This window comes from Manis pentadactyla, chromosome 10 (genome assembly GCF_030020395.1).
Source record: "Manis pentadactyla isolate mManPen7 chromosome 10, mManPen7.hap1, whole genome shotgun sequence".
Taxonomy (NCBI): Eukaryota; Metazoa; Chordata; class Mammalia; order Pholidota; family Manidae; genus Manis; species Manis pentadactyla.
Genome location: NC_080028.1, coordinates 16026082 through 16046418, shown reverse-complemented (window position 1 = coordinate 16046418; position 20337 = coordinate 16026082). Strand labels below are relative to the sequence as shown.

At 40.3% G+C, this 20337-nt stretch overlaps 1 protein-coding gene across 3 annotated transcripts in view; it reads left to right on the top strand.

The window, feature by feature from the left end:
- The window catches only part of C10H12orf75 (chromosome 10 C12orf75 homolog), a 36072-nt gene extending 19369 nt beyond the window's left edge, over window positions 1-16703 (top strand). For 2 of the 3 annotated variants that reach the window (XM_057486448.1, XM_057486449.1), the window contains 3 exons: window positions 11039-11074; window positions 11877-11956; window positions 15819-16703. In XM_057486448.1, the coding sequence (XP_057342431.1) occupies window positions 11039-11074; window positions 11877-11956; window positions 15819-15949 (247 nt within the window). In that variant the 3' untranslated portion in view covers window positions 15950-16703. Of the gene's footprint in view, window positions 1-11038; window positions 11075-11876; window positions 11957-12717; window positions 12753-15818 lie in introns of all 3 variants that reach the window. The other variant, XM_036891461.2, reaches the window with a different exon arrangement.
- The last annotated feature ends 3634 nt before the right edge of the window (window positions 16704-20337 follow it).

Below are 20337 nucleotides of genomic sequence, written 5' to 3'. Positions count from 1 at the left end.
TTCCAGGAACTAAGCTCCATGGAGCAGCCATGGGAGTGTTATTAGAGGGGCAATAAAAGTCGTTGGAATAGAGGAAGTCAGCACAATGTGGAACAAGAGGTCAGTTGGGTGATATTCATGGAATTTTAAATTGTCAAAGATAATGATGGTTAGGAGGAAAACCTTTGAGTCAAGGCCAAATTCTTTAGTGCTTTGGGGCTGTTATAGCAGGGTTCCTATGCCATAAGAGAATTTTTGAGAGAAGGTGAAACTGGCTGCATCTGAAGGAGCTCTGTGGAGAGAGTGGGAGCATGCTGGCTCCATGTCCTGTTTGGAGACCCTGGGACAGGGGAAGACAAGCTGCATATTCCTGAGGTTTTAAGAAATGTCATACTGTCAGGGAAAAGCAAGGTTTCTTAAGGTAAGAAGGTGCAGAGAACATTCCTGTCTTACAGAAAATGATACTTCTGCAGCCAAAGCTGAAAGAATCGCTAACACTGTTTGTTTCCTAGAAGGAGAGCAGTAGAAGGGTAGGTCTTACAAAGAGTGAATGTTACTCATATTTTCCAGTAATACATTCTGGAAGATAGAAGGGAACCATTGTTGGCCAAGGGGCTCATCCACGGAGAGGGATTTAAAGGTAACTCTCTAAAGAAGTTTAGAAATTGTGAAGAAATAAATGAGATTACATGTTGGCCAGAATAATCAATGATAAAACATTAATTCTGCCTGAAATCTATGTAATTAAGTGTTTGGTAGAATTATTTGGAACCACCCTAGAAAGCAGGTGACATCATAAAAGCATATTATTAAGAAAATAAATGATTATATTTTCTCTGGAGAGCTGTAGTATCAATGGAAATAAACAGTCAATTAATAAACATATTCCAAAAAGATCATCATGAATGGTAACTAAAAATAGATCATTAGGGCTAAATCACTGTCTCCAGAGGGTTTCGTATTAAATTGTACCATTTACAAATCAGAATAAGTTTGGCCTCTCTAGTGGCACTGCAAATATGGGAAAAGAAAAGACTGCACAATGTTTTTCTGCTTCTTAGACCATTGCTAATAAGAATAGCTCTATATTTAGGACATTTTTCTTGATGAGTAAGAGAGAAATAAAACGTTTCTTTGCCACATAACTATGTTAGTTCTGGAAGGCTACGAAAGTGAGAACTTTGTGAATTTGAAGGCAAGCTGTAGCCAGGGTGTTAGGAGTTGCTAATTGGAGTGCCTGGCTGCTGTCTAGTATTTCTCATCTGTATTTGCTCTTAAGAGCCATGCATCCATGCCACAGTTCCATTATTTTACCTTTGAAACCTTTTCTTATGGCCATGTGGAAGAGCTGTTTTGCACAACCTGGAAACGAAGCGAATACAGTGCTGAAAATATTTAGACTACCATCTTTACTGAGGAAGAAAAGAGTAGTGGTTTATATTTGATATAGTAGCTCTGAATAAGGTTTCTGCTGATTAAAGTGATAGTTTTTGATACGATGAAAATCACAGTGGTATAAACTGTTTGAAAGGCTTAAGTGCTCCATGTGGATATTTGGTCTCAAATAGGCATGCACAACATACACTAAGGAAAAAGGACAGGCCAAAGAAAGCCAGCCCGCCCCAAAGAGCAGCCACAGACACCTAGCTGGTTTTGAGGCAGCCACCTTCTGGAAGCTTGACTTAAAGAAGTCAGAGCTTGTTTAATAGTTAGAAATCAAGTCTTCCTAGTTCATTTAGGAAAGGTCTACAAAGTAGTATGAAGCAGACAGGTGTGCAATTACCTAGAGAATCTGGATCAATATAGACATTCAGTCTGAGAAGGGTACCCTGCTGGCGTTAGCAAATTCACAGGCAGTAGGCTGGAAAGATTTGATGGAAATTGAGATGTCAGAAAGCCGCTCTGAAACCTGAGCTGTCCGACTGAAGCTTCGTTGTGGTGGTTGCCACTGGTCGGTTGCTTTCTTTATTTCATTTTCTGATGTGCCTGTTGAGGACCAGCTGTTGGGCTCCCCAGCAAACAGTCTACCGGGTGTGTCATTTTGAAACCCTCAACTGAGGATTTATCTTTTTAACAATCCCCAAAGTGGGGGAAATATGATTGGCCAGTGGAACAGCCACAATAATTCTCGTCTCTGCAGTCATTTTTATCGATGCTGTGACCAAAAGTATGATAGAGCCTATGAGCCTGGGATCTTACCCGAGCAAACACCTGTTCTTTGATCGAAGAAGCTGAAGTCTTTATGAACAAAAAGAGATGCATTTTTAATTAAATGCCCAGTGTATTTTTAAAATCTGGTCCACAATTGTTAATACATGTTCCATAGGTTCTTTGGAAATGTTCTTGTAGTTTAAAAGGTTTTCCTCATAAGATGGGATGTGAGCTTATGATTAAAAAATATTTCACTGCTACATTTTCTAAAATATCATATCACTTTTCACAAATATTTAAATGCTCTACATGATCAGGAATGAAAAACTGTCTTGATACCAGAGAAGGCAATTTACCAAGAGGCTTTTTCAGTCATGCTCCCTTTGAAAAAAACAAGTTTATCATGCACGTTTACTCTGTAGAATAGTGGCTCATGGGTAACTAAAAATGGACTAAGTATTTGTTAAAGTTAATGTAAGAACTTTAGTGCTACTTTATTCTTTGGACTGCAGAAGTAAGTCTTCCTTCTAAGGCTGGTCCTGGGCATACCAGTAAAATGGTTCACACCTGAACCCCGACTCCGAGTTCTTCCCCCTTCTGTTGGGTCCCCGTCTTTCTCTCATGGGCCTGTACCTTCATTGACACTAAGGCACACGTGACTGATAGTAGAGACCTTGAAGTTGTAACTTCAGCCAACCTGTAAAACTAAATTATATTTAAATCTTGGCTTTTCCAGACCCATAAAGGATTCAAATAGGTGGCTGCTTACACCACTGACTAAGAAAAGCCAGCCTACTTGCCCCTACACCTGTAGGGGCACCTTTCCATCCCTCCCCTTACTCTTAGTTGGGGAAGCCAGAAGTCAAGGCTGGTTGCGACTCTCCTGTCTTGTTGCATTTGGTCATGCTATTAGGGCATTAAAAACTGTATCAAATGGAAGGGTTTTCTTTGTCAGTCCTTTTAGACTGAGTTCCATGTTGCCAGGAGCACTTGGTAGCTTTTTTATCCCTGGTTAGATTAGAGACAGCTGTTGTCTCTATTCTGTTTCCATTTCCTCTTTCAAGAGCACTAGACTGGCCTAAATTAGAAGTGAGAAAAAGCTAAGCTCTTTTCCAGTTTTTGCCAGTCAGAAACGTCATGTTTTCCCAGCAGTGCCTTTGAGAAAGGGGTAGGCCAGTCGGGTGGGGAGGCATGGCATTGGTCCCCTCCATTGGGGTGGCTGCCTTTTTAGGGGATGCTTATCCTCCAACACCCATTATTGCCTCTAGACCCACATACAGAGTCAGAGCTCAGTGTGCTTCTAAAGGACAAGTGCCAAGTCTGGCCTGGGAAAAAGTAATTGTAGGATTTTGTAGTTTATGTGACCAGAAACTGAAGGAAGGTGTGCGGGAATGGGTTCTCAGAGGGTGAGACCAGTCTGCTGAGTTAGCTGGAGTTTGTTGATGTTGTTGTATTTAACAGATTCTAGATTTAATAATTTAGGTGCATGGCTGGGATCCTAACAGTAACTCTAACCCCGGGGGTGGGGGAGTTACTGTGCTAGAAGTTTCCTGGTAGAACGGAGAGGAAGGAGTCCAAGGGAGATAGGAGATAGGAATGTTGGTGTGAACTTCTCAAGTATGACCTGCTCCCCACCACAGAGGATGCCCCCTTCACTAAGGCTTTGAGAAACTGAGAAACACATAGTGAAGGGAGCACCCTCAATAAGCTCTGAGGTGGCTGTCCTCTGCATGGTGGCTGTGCCCATGGGAGGTGCTGTCCCTGAGATGGGCTCCTTCATCGGGCATGACGGGATTCCAGAGGAAGAGGCCAGTCGTGGTAGAACTTAACCAGCTGAGACTAGGTGGGTCTACTTCCCACAAAAACAGCAGGAGGAAGAGGCTGGAAGGAAGGCCTCTGGAAGGAACTTTGATGGTAGCTGGTTGATCACTGGCCCCTAGGGGTAAGTTAGAAGGACAGCCTTCTAGAGGTTCACTTTCTCCCTCTATGTATTTCTATAAGAGGAAGACTGAGCCAAAAACTTGACTTGAGTCACCACAGTGGAAAGGCGTAGCCTCCTAACCCAGTTTCCAGACCCACGTCAGACTCAGAGTGATTGAAGTCCTGTTTTCTTGAGGAAACTTTCAACATAGCCACATGTATATACTACAGATATTCCTCCAGGTCTTCCCCAGAGGCGTTGTGTCCATTTGCTGGAGCAACTGTGTCCAGAGAAAAAGGAGGTATCTGGACCTTTTAGAGCTTTTGACACTGATTCTGAACTGCTGTTTATGCCTTAGGACCCCAGATGTTAGTATGGTCCATTAGTCCATGTGTGGGCTTGTGGTAGTCATATAAAAAATGGAATCGGGGCTAATGCTCAAATTCTAGTATGTCCAGTAGTCGGAAGACCCATGCTCTAGTTATCTGCTTAGTTCTTGAAGTCAGAATCAGTAGACATATTTGGCAACTGGCAGAATTTCCCCAGTGGCCCTGTGACCTGTGAAGTCAGGGCTACCACAGTAGGAAGGCCCAAGTGGAAGTCCATGGAATTTCCTTTCCCTCCCAGAATAACCAACAAAAAGGAATACTGCATCCCTGTGGGAGCTGCAGAAATTAGTGCCCTCACCAAAGACTTGAAAAGGTGGCCATGGAGCTACTTCTCACATCCCCTTTTAATTTGTCTATTTGGCCTGGGGAGAAGGCAGGTTTATTTTAGAGAAATTTAGGATTATTTTTTGTAAGCCTAATGAAGTATTGACTCCAATTTTAGCTGCTGTTCCAAGGTATAGTATCATTTTTTTGGAAAGAATTAACATACATACTGGACATAATCAACATAGCCTCTAGCTCCTGTTATGCAACCTTTGGTCTGGCAAATACCTTATCTCTGAACCAGTTTGCAAAGATCACAGAAGCAGTTTGCGCTTACCTGGCATGGCCAACAGTACACCATTGCAGCCTTGCCTCTGTTACACAGATGCCCTGCTTTCTCTCATTCTTTCTCCAGCAATATCTTAGTCTTGATATCCCACAGCACCTCATACTGTGTTGGTGATATTGTCGTGATTGGACCCGATGAACAGGAAGAAACAAGTACTTTAGATGCTTTAGTGAGACATTGAATCCAGAGGGTGGGAGGTAAACCCCCTTCTTGCTACCAGATAATGTTATCAGTTAGTGGCCACCCATGGAAGAGGAAATCAAATTGAGTATTTTAACAAAGAGAATTTACTATTAGGCATTGGTTAAGCAGGTCCTGGAGGCCTGGGAATGTGAGAAGGGAAGACTGAGGTAACATAGTAACAGCAGGAGGTGGCTACCTCTCTTGGGAGGAGGGCCGAGGGAGAAAGGTTGGGGTTATCAGAATCTGGGGATTGAGGAAGAGAGGTCTGTGGAGCTGGGACCCAGGCTTCTGAGGAGAAGGCACCGCCAAGCTGGGGCTGTCACATCAGCCATCACAGCAAAGGCCACACAGTAGCTGCTGATGGACCACTTGGGCTGTCAGGACCAGAAAAGTTGTGTAACAGGACCTGTTCTGGAAACGGGAGCTGGCTGCTGGGGTGGTGCAGACAGGAGCGGTGAGCAAAGCTGGAAGAGCAGCTCTCTCTCTCTGTTTGCATTTTATGTCTCTGGCACCCTCTTTGGTAAAACTTGACAGGGAGCCAGGTGGCAAAGGAGAATGTTTTTCAAGCCCCAGCATCACAGAGTATGGGGAGGAGGCAGAATTAGGAGGTGAGAGAGTAGCTTAATGTCCAGCCCAGGTTCGCTGGCAAGAGCAGATTTTGTCTTGTGCCATGTAGTTGTTTCCAGATCACTCTTGACTCCTTGATAATTTGTGCTAGTTTTACACACCCCTTATTGGCTCTCCAGTGGTGAAATTGGGCCAGAGCAGGAAGGGCAGGGAAACTGGTACATGTTATCTCTCACTTTTCTTTTTAGATGATTTGGTTTATGGTCTCTGGTCCCTTACCTCCTATAGCTGTGTTTTGGTTCTCTTGGTAGAAGCCTTATTCTCAGGGCTTCCTTCCCCATTTATGGTCGATTCAGGGGTGTTCATGTGGTCCCCAATTCCTCCTCTCACATTTTCCAGTTTTCAGTACCTCTGCTTGTACGTGCCTGTGCATTGACTCCTGAACCATGTTTTACAACTGTCATTTAGAAGTGGATTACTATGACAGGAGGTATGTCTACCTGCTCCCTTTCTAAGGGATCAGGATTCTGGGTAGGCCGAGTTTGTAGAGATCCTTGCACCAGTTCACTCTGGAGGAGTGTCATCAGGGCGGCAGAGCAGTTGGGGCCGTTCCCAGCTCATCATTTGCCCTGGGTGATCTGGTCTAGCTTGGCATGATCCAGCCTTCCGGCTCCTCTCTCAGGGAAGACTCGAGGCCGGAGGCATCTCGTTCCTTGCCCTTCCTGGTCGGCTTTAGGACTGCTCGTGGAAAAGGCGATGACGCCTGGTGCTGAGGACCTGCTGGGCAGTCTGTCTGTGGCTGCTGTCTCACCAAGCCAGGGAGATGTGTGGCTTGTGCTCTGCTCACCTCCCTGCTTCCCTCACTGCTGTTGGGAACAAATTTTTCAATCCATCCCAATCACAGCTGCAGGCCACGCAGTGGGCATTGCCCTCCACGTGAGCTGTAGTGAGCAGAAAAGAAAAATAATCAAGTCCTCAGGAAAAAACACAAGTTCCTCCATGGTGGAGGATGCTCTGGCCTGAGCACCATTTCCAGCCGATGTTCAGATCTGTGGAGTTGAAGAAGGTCCATAGACTATTTTCATTACGTGGAGAAACTGAGTGGAACCTGCATGTGTGCACAGCAAGGCTGCACAGGCCTACCCAAATATAAAGTCATGTGCTTTGATTTGAATTTACATAAGCTGTCTTAGGAAACTTTGGTTATTCCCTGCTTGTTAGAAGCTCTCTTTGGCACTGGTATTCTAAAAAAAAAAAATAGGCAAATGAATTATTAAGGCTGGTTAAAAACAAAATCTTTCAAAATATGCTTTATGAAAAAACCATCATGAGTCCTTAAAATGGTATACAGTCGGGGAAGCCTAGATATTTGGACAGCCAGGGAATTATTCAAAACTTGAGAATTTCCCTTATAAAGGATTACAATTCTGAAGGCTTGCTGGTTGCTTAGTGGTAAGATACAAATCTAACACCCATTTTGAACTGCCCCAAGATGATGTCCACTTCTTTTATCAACAAGAATGATCTTTTGGAGAAGTTAGTCCTGCACATCGGAAGATGCATCTTAGACCTCCCCCTGCCCCGACTTGAGCAGCTAGTAACCATGAAGCAGTTTTACCAGCTTTTCAGGGCCTTTGGTTTAAATCTCTTGGCCTTCCTTTTACCAGGAATCTTTATTGCTGCTTAATGGACCATTTATTCTTCTTTAATTTTTTGTTTATTTTGGTATCATTAATGTACAATTACATGAGCAGCATTATGGTTACTAGACTCCCCCCTTCACCAAGTCCCAACCACATACCCCATTACAGTCACTGTCCATCAGCATAGTAAGATGTTATAGAGTCACTACTTGTCTTCTTGGTGCCCCCCCCCACATTATGTGTGCTAATTGTAATGCCTCTTATTCCCCTTCTCCCTCCCTTCCCCCACCCCCTCCAGTCCCTTTCCCTTTGGCAACTGTTAGTCCATTCTTGGGTTCCGTGAGTCTGCTGCTATTCCTTCAGTTTTTGCATTTCTTCTTCTAATGCTACAGCCTGTGCAGTATGGGCAGGGCCACGTTACCCCAGCTGGGAGGATGCTGTCCTCTGGGACACGGGCAGGGCAGCATAGGGTCCCCAGGGAGTTAAATATATTGGGTTGGACCTGTTTCTTCACAAGGAAGTTCATTTTAGACCAACCACCATTTTCTGATTGAACCTCATTCTCAACATGGTTGTCCAGATGAATAGGTTCTAATGTAACTGCTAATCCGGACAACTGTTTAGTTGGATGAAAATGAGTTGTGTAGCAGTTCGACAAATTTGTTCAAGACTGATTGTCCCTGGAAGCTGTTAGAGGTTTCTTCTAGGACTAAGACTCTTCTAGCATCTTGGTTCCCTTTTTTGTTAATGAGATGGTAAATATCGAGGAGCTCCAGCTTGGGAGATGGGGGAGTTTCTCTGTGAGCGCGGCTCACAGTTTATGGAGCAGGAACTGGAACCACAGAAACGCGGGTTTGGACTCTGGCTCTGTTACCTAGCTGCAGCCTTTGGTCGTGCTTCTCAGCTTCTGAGCCTCAGTATTTCATCTTCAGGATGTGGCTACCAGCCATCTTACAGGATTGCGAGGAGGATTAAAGGAAATATTATCATAGCACTAGCAAAGTGCTTGGTATAGTTTCATAATTATGCAGGTTGTGAGACAGGTGATCCTCTGAACTTGTACGAGAGTGGTGTGGAGGCAGCTCCCAGTTAAGGAGAAGCCCCCATGTGGATCTGTCACTGGGTGTGTTTGTGACCTTTGCACCTTCCTGTTTGAGAGGTAGAGTGCTGAATTAGAATGTGGACCATGGTTTTGATGTCAGATGGATGGGGTTTAAATATTGGTCTTGTTGGTCTTGTATATTATTATTATTATTATTATTATTTGGTTTTGTGTATTTTTTTAATAACGTGGTTCTTTCACCCTCTTGCCTCAGGTCTGAACTCTCAGAACTGTTGTGAGGAACAGTACTGTATCCAACATGCAGATTCATTGATGATGCCATTTTTGCCCATCTGGTCTTTAGTCTCCAGTCTTCAGACTGTAGAATAATTGTTTGTGGAAGGAAAGGATGAAGTTGCCATCTCATACATGGGAGCATATATATATACAAAGTCAGGTATTATAACTTTCTCGAAGGTGTAAAAGAACAGACATCTAGTAAGTCTTTGTAAGTGGTATTTTTTAAAGGTTTTGTAATACATCTGAAGATTATAATTATTATCCAACAAATATGGCAACTACATTATCATTTCCTGCAAGTAAGATGTATAAGGCTGTTGATGAATTTTATAGTGGAGAGCACAGATTGGATTTTAGGATATTGAACAATTTATAAGAGATCATGGATTTAAAATGATTTGCTCCTGCCTTGCATTTGGAGAAGTTAAAATACATGTTAAAACCTTGAATATATCCTTAAGCAGAATTAGGCAAAAGGGGAAAGAATTTAAATAAACAGATATGTAATTGGGTATGAAAAGAATAGCTGTGGAAGAAAATGAGACATTGTATATGTCCAAGCCTACCAGTTACATTATCACTTAAAAAGCAATTTCTTGGTAACCTTAGCCATTAAAGATCTAAGTAAACAGTTCTAACAATGTCAAACTAGTCTGTCACCATCATTTTCCTATAGCTATACTAACAGGTTATAAATCCATTTTAATTAAAATTAGTAAACAACACTTTGTTATACCACTTCAGTAAGTGTAATTGTTTCGTAATATTCTGTCTTTGACACCTTTGAATTAAAAAACGATCCAACTTTAGCAAGAGATAAATGAAGCTAATAATTAACTGGCAAATTTAGATTAACTGCTGCATTTGGATAAATTAGAACTCAAGGTAGATTTTGCCCTCTATTTAGCTGTGTGCATGCCCCATGTTTAACAGATGTTTTCCAAATGTACACTTCCCTTCTTTAGACTTGGGACTTACTGGCTGTCAATGAAGTAAAATCTCATGTACATCTTCACTTGACCTCTGAAAAATGAGGGGAGTTAGAGGTGACAGCCCTATGCAAGAGAAAATCTGTGTGTAACTTTTGATTCCCCCAAACTTAATTACTAATAGCCTACTATTGCCTGGAAGCCTCACCAGTAACAAACAATTGATTAACACATTTTGTGTATGTATTATATACTGTTTTTGTTACATGTATTACATATTGTATTCTTACAATAAAATAAGTTAGAGAAAAGAAAATGATTTTTGAAAGTATTGCAAATCCTCCCTAAATTTTCCAATATATCTGTTGAAAAAAATCCATGTTCATGTGCATCTGTGCAGTTGAAAACTGTGTTGTTCGAGGGTCACCTGTATCATTGAAATACAACTTTTAATGAGTGAAATCACAATTAGACAATCCCTAGAATTAGAAGATTTCAGTGATACTGTTTAGATGTTTTCATTCTGCTTTCTTCCTGACTGAAGCTCCTGCGAATTACATATTGAGTTCAGCCAGATACATTTGAATCTTATTTTTTCTCTCAGAAAAGTTAACTTGTATATGCTAACTTGTGCTTCAAGGAAATCTTCCTGATCTTAGAAATATGCCAAGGAATTCCAGTAGAACATGGATTCCTTTTATGCAAGGAAAGAAGCTGTGTATTTTGAAGTAGTGATTTCTCCAAAAACTTGCTTTTAAACAGTCCTCCTTCAGTAGATTATATTTAAAATGGATTTTTTTTTTATAAAAGTAAGCAAAATTGGTGTTATCTCTTTCTGCACTAGAGAAATCTTTCATACCTAGAGTTGTGCCAGTGAACTGGTGTGAAAAACACACAATCATAGTGTGTTAAACTGGAAGGGGCCTTGTGAGTCATCTGGTCAACCCCCTATTTCAAGGATGAGATAGAGGCAGGCACCTTGCCCACAGCCTACCTACCACACAGAGCTGATGCCACAGCCATGAAAAGAGCCAGGGCTTTCTGACCCTGAATTTATGTGCTGTCTCCAATATCAGCTGCCCCCCATTTTGCATTTTGTTTAGCTGCTGGACTTTCTGGCATTTGCTCGATTTGCACATTTGGGGAAGTAGAAAACTAGAAATTAATTTTAAGTGTATGAGTGTTGAGGTGGAGATAGAATACTGAACTTGAAGTAAACAAGACTGACATTAACTCAACAACCCCCCTTTTCCCATAGCCAAAAATGCAGTTTCTGACTATGTAACCAAATGGCTCATGGCAAATGTTTTTGACCTTTTAGAGCAGAAGAATCGATAACGGAAGATGACAAGAGGAGGTATGTTTGGTATCAAACCTAGCTTTAATTTGAATAATTTTGGCCATACCTCATGGATTTAATTTCACATGGATTAATTTAACTCACTGATTTAAGTTAGCACTGCAGCCCATTAGCAATAGTACAGATTCCACTGGGAAAACCTTCGGCAGGCAGAATATAGGGAGGAACATGTCATCTGAAAAAGAACTTCCCAGGGTTCATAATCTTTGCTTCTCCCAGGCAGGCTTGGTTTTGTCCTGTGCACATGGCCTGTGTTAGTTTCCATGCTGTGGCCTTTGGATGTGCTGTTCTCCCTAACTGGATGGCTTCCCTTTGCGCCCTCCCACTCCTCTTCTGGTTAACTGCCGTCTATTCTCATAACTCCTTCGCCCTCTCTCAATTCATTTTATATTTATATCTACCGATAAGAAAATGTTTCTGCATGTCCACAGCACCAGATTCCTCATTGGCCACTCGGAATTCTTGATATATGTTGGCTGATTAACTATAACCTGTCACTCCACTGATATTTATCACTAAATTATAAAAATCCCAACTTCTGTCACATTGCAAGTAAAATATCTAAAAATTCTAATAACTGAATGCAGTTTTCTTTTTTATATATAGCTTCTTTTTAACATAGAAAAAGCAGTTATATTTCCCAGGGCAATAATATTCTGAATTCTACTTTTGAAAAGTCATGAGTTATATTAACATTTCTGTCATTGCTTGAAGCACTCCATGCTTCTATCACTTTCTACAAATATATAGTACTATTTAAATTGGCCTGATTTTTCTGTATCTGCCTCTTTTCATTAAGAAACTATGGAGGGGTGTATGTTGGTCTACCATCTGAAGCTGCCAATATGGTATCCAATCAAACAAAGTCTGTACGAAAAAGTAAGTAAAATTCTGTGATCCATACTTTCCCTAAATACTTTTTTGTTTTGTAAAAAAAAAAAAAATTATATTTCTGCCTCCCTTACTCAACCTACATATCCCTGAGTTGCAGCAAACCTTGTGTAAGAATTCTGCTTCTGTTCATTGTAGTCATTTGTTGATGTTACCACCCATGTGATGTGATGAGAGTAATTCTAGGATGTTTCAGATTCCTTGTTAATTTCAGTGATAATCAGTGTAAAAATGGAAAAAATGTTTCAGTAAGTTTATGGAGTTTTTGTAGGACATAAAGGTAAATTCCTGTAGTGTAAAGATGACTGGCTGATATGCAGTCTGGTGAGGAAAAACAACTGCCTATTGTATAATTAAATGAAGTGAGGCCCCTTTTCCTGAATTTTATTAGTAACCGTGGGTCTCATGAAGTCCTTTTGATACTAGGCATGATTGCAATCTCAACCTCAAAGACAGCTTCTTGCTTAAGTGAATTTTTAAGTGTGGCTCATGGTAAAGAATTCTGGTGGACTAAACACCATGGAGTTATCTGATTATAGTTTTAAAAGACTCTTAGTATGTTTAGTTTGCATTCAAGGCTGTATTACATTTTTCAACATACTACGGTACTTGTTTCTCATTGCTACTTCTCTGCTTTATGATTTAGACTAACAAATATACATATGTCATTACTATTCATAGTGTTATAGGAAACTAGAATATGTTCTTTATAATCTGAACATTTAACTTTTCTCAATTTTCTCTTTAAGCTTAGAAGAAAATGTCATGACTTAATAATCAAGAGGTACTGTATATTTTTGTGATTGTATATATTTAGCCTTAATGGATGAATTGTAGATATTATTGCTATGATTATTTTCAGAAATCTTGTAGTTGAAGATTAAGAGGGGCTCTCATCTTGTGGTTAAATCTATGGAATAGAGCATGCTTTATTGTAAAGAGAGTCTTTAATGACTAGATCAATTTCCTTTGCAGTTACTTTTTTAAAAATCTCATTTTACTTCAAGTGCAACCTAATTTGTTTAATAAGAACAAGCTCAGTGTCCACCTAAAACTCCCAGGTTTCACTTGTCATTGCCAAAACTGAGGGACTTGGACTTTGGAAATGACAGATGGGGAGAGACCAGAGAGCAGCTGGGTCTGGGAGTTAGATTATGATTAATATTATGTGTTTGGCAATAGCCACGGGTTAGTAAATAAATACAGAGAGGAGATGTAGCCATACTTAAACTCAAATAGAGATGGGCAGTCATCAGTGTACAGAGATGCAGTTATGTAGAGAGTAATAGCAAGATTATAGGCTGTTTATAGGTTAGGTTTATAGAACATGTTCAGTATAGACAGAAGAAACCATTGTCTAAAAGATGAAGCACTGTGGACCTGGGATATTGGTGAAGAGCTTGGAGTTAGAATTATAATAAGACAAACAAGAACAGGGGAAAACTAGCTTTCATTTGTTAACTACCCTCTGTGTAACATTCTCTAAAAGATACCGAGCAGCATTCCATAGAGGCAAAGAATCTCAATTCGCCTGGTCCAACAACACACATGATTCTTGGATCCCCACTGTCTTTGAGTCTTTCTGAATGACGTCCATCTGGCCTCTTTTGAACATCCAGTGATCAGGAATGCTCTGTCTTGTGAGATAGCCTCTTTCCTTTTGGGAATCATGACAACCTTGGATTTGAATTCAGGTTCTTTCACTTACTAGCTGAGCAAATTCCTTCCCTTTCGTAGTGTCCATTTTCTAGTCTGTAAAATAGAACTAATGCTTAGCTTGCAGGGTTGTTTAGAATTGAATATGAAATAAATGGTAGCTTCTTCTATCTTCATCATTATTATCATCATCATCGTACTATTCCTTTTTTGTAACCAGAATCCAGCCTTGGGTAGACCCAAAGCAACACTGATTTAATACTGAACCAACTTCTGGCTGTGGGCCAGTACTGGCATTGGTGTGTGGGATGGGGAAGGGTCACAGAAAAGCTTACAGATGGAGACAAATAAGCTTTCCTACTGGGGGATGTGGTCACAGAAGCTGTAACCAGTTTCTTCCTGATATGAAACCTAACTATTTTGAATACTTTTTATCAAGGCACTAGCATTAGGAAGCTTTATTGACTAGTTCCCATGACTGCATTAGAGTTGCATTTCTCGTAAGGAATTTGCTGGAGATTTTCTATTTCTGGTATTTTTAATAGAGTTCTAATCCTCCATATAGATTTGTAAGCTCCCTGCCAGTTTTCCACTATGCAGAGGTATTTTTGTTATTTGCAACAAATAGAAAATAAAATATAGTTGAAAGCAAGCGTATATTACCATTTACCCTTCTGAAAACTGTGTATTTCAAAAAGCCTGTGAATAGAGTGGAAGAGGTGCTGTGTAAATAGGTGTCAGGAGACTTGGTAGCTCTGTTACTAACACAGGACCTCAGATGAATCCCTTACCTTCTGTCAGCTTCTCTCAATTTCATTTTTCTCACGGGAGAATTAGACAAGATGATTGCTCAACTTTGTGTGTGGATCTGAAATTCTCTGATAATGGATTTAGCAACATTGCTGATAAGCCAGCCCACAACTTTAGACTCATAGCTAGAATATTTTCTGCTTAGGGCTATAAATATATATTATTTTATTGCTACTATTCTTCTCTTCTCAACTTTCTCCATTCTTTAACTCTGTTTATAAACAATGAATTCAATCCTGGTCTTTCTTTTGCCTCCTTTGAATTTATTACTTGAGAAGTCTTCTAAGTTGAAAGATTGTCCATTTTCCTCAATTGCTCAGCATCTGTTATGGTACTTATCTGTGATATGTCTCAACTCATGGCTTTCTGGGCCTAAATTATTGGGCAGAAACCCTGATAGAAGACTGTCCTTTGCAGAGGAAGACATTTTATGGAAAGGACTGGGAACACTTTTTTTTGACCTAACATGTAAAATCTCTCTTGAAATAAAGTCACTGAAGCCACTCAATGACCAGAGTTCCAAGTTGGCTTGGCTACTAATCTATTTTTTTCAGTTTTTAAATAACATTGAGCCTGAATTTCCCTCCTCTGCTTATTGAGAGCCAGTGAGCTTGGGGGTGCATAAGGAGTGACGCCACGGGTGTCTTCATGTGCCCTCCCAGAGGGGAGCCAGCTCCCTGTTCTCCAGCAAGGAACCTTGCCCTCTCGCTGCAGCGACCGAAGGGATCGCTACCAGCATGCTCTGCGGTTAACTCAGTTCCTCAGAAAGGAATCCAGGAGAAACCACTTCAAAATTAGTTTGGTCAGTTTTTGAAACAAATTGAGGAAGGATCTCAGAATCTCTTGAAACACTTGCCTCCTGGTGCAGATGTGTGGTCTCTTGTACAGATGAGCCAAGGGTAAGACTTATACCCATTTAGATGTGTGGGGCACGCCCAGCACAGAGGGGCTTAGGTGGCCCTCAGATGCCATGGATGCAGTAGCAGGATCGGGTTTCCCCAGAGAAGCGGGGGTAGTGTGGATTGCTGGACTCCCTCAGGAGGGTGTGACCAAGCAGTGAAGGGATGGGGTTATGGCTCAGCAGCCTGTATCTTGAGTTTGGGTGATGTTAATGTGCAGCTCGGTTTGGGCATTACCATCCTATATTTTAATCATATGTTTGTAAGTCCTTCTCCACTGGACTTTGTCTGTTGGTGTATCTTCAGTGATCAGCGCTGTGCTGGCCCACATCAAGTCAAATAAATGTCGAATGAATGTTAAATGTGTGTTTTACTGAAAGAAAATCAGTAAATAATTTATAGGCCTAGAGCTATTATATATTTTTTTGTCTAATTTATACCTTTTTAAACTTGCTAACTCTTTTCTTTTTCTGTTGTCTTCCTAGCTTGCTCGTTAGAGTTTGGAAGGAATTCCACTCCATGGGACACTGTAATGTGCACAGACATGTTCAAGGAAATGCTAAAAGGTCCCCTGCTCTGCCTCCCCATCTCCCCCTCCCTCCCGCAAAATTCTTAAGTCTGTAGTTAAAACCATGGGTACGTTGTGATACTAGAAAGGAATTGATTAAACAGTACAGCCGCATATGGAACTTTCTGTGGTCGAACTGCAAAAGACAGGCTAACGAGCTGTTGCTGCCCAGCCGGCCTGCTGTGTTCCAGCCACATTTCACCCTGGCCATTCAGCATGGTTCATGAAGATCATGTCTTTTCACTGACACTTTTTAAATAGTTTTTATATAACAAAATCCTTATTCTATTTATACCTTAAGAGATAGTAAGGCACTGTAAATGAATTACGTACAGTAATATATTTGTTAATTTTCACTATTTCTACTTCATATTAATTTTTGGCTCTAAGATTATTAAATTGATTCCTATTGTTACCTCTTTCCCTTTTTACTGTTTGGTTTTCAGCTTTATTTAAATATCAGAGAACTTCCTGGCCAATGTATTACATTGCAATATTTAAAAACAAACTGCTGAAATTTGCATGCCATATGCACATCTTGATTAATTTCCTATTTTCTTTAGGCAAAGACTATTTAACTACAAATACTTCATAGCCATTGAGTCTCCCATTCTACCTTGGTGTGATCACAGGATCTCATGTTAATTCTATAGTATTTTCAAGGACTTGTGCCTGACAGTTAGTGGGATATTTTGAAGGTTCTTACTTTGATAATGACCATGTGTATCTACTTACTACTGCAATGTAAATCCCTCAATTTACCAATGTATTTCAATAATTAAAACATTTTTATCCCTCTTTACCTGGATTTCTTACTTTTTAAAAGAACACTTTAAGAAGCCATACATTGTGATATATAGATACAATATGTCAATACATACAGATAATAATGTATCAATAGATTACCATGAAAAACCAAAGTTTTTCATAAGAAGAAAAGCATATGACAACCATGGGGATATCAAATTGATAAAAAAAAGTATCAAAGGTAAGTGTTAATAAGAAGTGATGACACACATACTTCTTTTAATTAATTTTTTTATTTTGGTATCATTAATCTATAATTACATGAAGGACATTATGTTTACTAGGCTCTCCCCTTCACCAAGTCCATCCCACATCTCCATTCACAGTCACTGTCCATCAACATAGTAAGATGTTGTAGAATCACTACTTGTCACCAAGTTCACAGTCACTGTCCTTCAACATAGTAAGATGCTGTAAAATCACTACTTGTCTTCTCTGTGTTGCACAGCCCTCCCTGTGCCCCCCACGCACTATACATGCTAATCGTAATGCCCCCTTTCTTTTCTTCCCGCCCTTATCCCTCCCTTCCCACCCGTCCTCCCCAGTCCCTTTCCCTTTGGTAACTGTTAGTCCATTCTTGGGTACTTGTCCTTCTCCACCTGGCTTATTTCACTGAGCATAATACCCTCTAGCTCCATCCATGTTGTTGCGAATGGTAGGATTTGTTTTTTCTTATGACTGAGTAATATTCCATTGTGTATATGTACCACATCTTCTTTATCCATTCATCTACTGATGGACATTTAGGTTGCTTCCATATCTTGGCTATTGTAAATAGTGGTGCGATAAACATAGGGGTGCATCTGTCTTTTTCAAACTGGAATGCTGCATTCTTAGGGTAAATTCCTAGAAGTGGAATTCCTGGGTTGAATGGTATTTTTATTTTGAGCATTTTGAGGAACCTCCATACTGCTTTCCATAATGGTTGAACTAGTTTACATTTCCACCAGCAGTGTAGGAGGGTTCCCCTTTCTCTGCATACTCACCAGCATTTGTTGTTGTTTGTCTTTTGGATGGTGGCCATCCTAACTGGTGTGAGGTGATATTTCATTGTAGTTTTAATTTGCATTTCTCTGATGATTAGGGATGTGGAGCATCTTTTCATGTGTCTGTTGGCCATCTGAATTTCTTCTTTGGAGAAGTGTCTGTTCAGCTCCTCTGCCCATTTTTTAATTGGATTATTCACTTTTTGTTTGTTGAGGTGTGTGAGCGACACACATACTTCTGTCCCATAATGGCATTTATGTGGAACATCAGCGGTTTTCCCCAATAGGGGTAACTGGTTAACATTTTGAAAACTTTTAAGTTTGAAATAATTGTAATTTACAGAAGAGTGTAAAGATAGTACAGAGAGCTCCTATATGCCCTTCACCCTGCTTCCCCTAATGTTAACATCTTACATAAACAGAGTACATTTGTCAAAACTAAAAAATTAAGTATTAGTATTAACCCTGTAAACTGTAGCCTTTAATTGGATTCCAGTCGTTTTTTCATTAATGTCTTTGTTCTAGGATCTAATCTGAGATTCCATTCATTGCATTTGGCCTTCCTGTATCCTTTTTCTCCTCTTCCTGGCATTTCCTCAGTTTTTTCATGATCTTGACATCTTTGAAGCCTACTGGTAGATTTTTGTAGTATTTGCCTCGGTTTGGATTTGTCTCATGTTTTCTTATGATTAAACTGGTGTCACAGACTTTTGGAAGGAATACCACGGAGGTGGCTTGCCCCCACATGACATCATATCGCAGTATCTCATGGTCTCAACGTGACTTCTCATTGGTGATATTGACCGTGACCACTTGGCTGGGGTGGGTGAGGGGGTCTGTCAGGTCTCTCCACTATAAGGTTTCTAGTTCTGTTTCTCCAATGTCTGTTCCATATAACAGAGTCACTAAGTTCAGACCGTTCTCAAAGGAAATGAGAATTAAGCTCCACCTTCTGGAGGAAAGAGTATCAAGGAATTTTTTGGACATTTGTTTAAAAAGCACTATAGTCATCAGTAAGCATTTTGAAGGGATACTTGGAAACTCCACAGATGTCCTCATTTCTCCTTGAATATTTGCCCACTAATTTGAGCATTCACCTTTGGCTGTTGCGTGCAGCACTACTACTGTGGTGTTCCAGTGACAATTTCCTACTTCTCTCATTCCTGCATGTGAATCACTTGGAATTCTTCTCTAAGGAAAATTTGTCCCTTCTCTCCCATTTACTTACTTGCTCAATCAGTTATTTATATCAGTATTGACTCTAGATATTTATTTTGTTCTTTAGGTGATAATCTAATACAGTCACTATTTTATTCATATTGTTTGAGCTTTGACCATTGGTAGTTTTTAAGTTGGCTCTTGACATGCCCCATCCTTTTTTATTTCCCTTAAGTTGATCTTTAATAGCAAACAGACCTGTAAAATAAAAACCCAATTCAACAAGTTAAAAAACATCCTTAAGGCTTCATCAGACTTCATTATAAATGAGTAGTGTTTTCTATATTATGACAAGTCTTAACATTTTCCTTCACTTAGACACTATTTAAATTTAGAACCTTGTGGTTCTAACATATTAATAATACTTTCCTATGTTTTAAGGCTAATGACTATAGTCTTTATTAAGTACTGCAAGAATCTTAAGTGAAAGACTTAGAAAAGTATTAATGTAAAGATCTTTTGGAAGAAAAAGAAAGATTGGTGGAGCCTTAAAAATGCCTGATATATGAGATGATATTTTCAAACTATATATTCTGGTTCTTTGAAAGATTATTATTAAAAAAGCATAGGAGGGAAAGATGAGTTTCAGAGAATTTCTGATAAAATTGTCTGATTTTTCAGAAAAGGATTTCTTAAACTTTATAAGCTAGGTGATATTTATTCCAAGACATAATTTAGAAAGACTGCTTAAGGTTAGTTTTGGCTATTGTTTGAATCTGGTAGGTAAAAATCTGTTTTGGCTAGTCCAGCTTCTCAGGTTTTATCAAAGAATGGCTGGCCTGATGAACTGAGTTCTCAAAAATGATCTGGAGGTGGCTTTGGGCAGAGAGGTGGGATGACAGAAGGCACTGACTCGGTCCAGTGGGGAGGTTGGCCCTCTGGGTTTTTGAATTGGTAAGAACTCGAAGAAGAGAAAACAGGTTCTGTTTTGCAAAGAGAGCTTTGTATTAGTCATACTATATCCATGCCCAGGGATGTGAAGAATTTCAGGAGCAGAAAAGGGATGTAAGGAACTCATTTCCAGGAGAATAGTTTACATTTTATCTGCTTATTGTTCCTTACTGCACGTGATACATCAAGTAGTACAAAACGATGTGCTTCTCCACGGATTGTGTTCTCATACCCAGTTCCGGTTTTCGGGTGTTTGCCAACCACGACCAGTTGAGTTCTTGCTGTGCCCCAGGTGGGCACTGGTAACTATGGGTACAACTGAGAGACTGAAACCCCGCATTCAGACTCCATAGAATAGTGGGCATACGCTGGGCAGCAGCCTGTAGTGGACATGCAGAGCGTGCCCCAGGTGGGCATGGTTACTTTGGGAGCACAGAGCATGGCACTTAAGTCAGACTGTTGGTTAGGACAGACTCTCCAGAGGGCAGCCCCCTGAGACCACCAGGGAGAGTGTGAGGCATGAGGTGGGAGAAG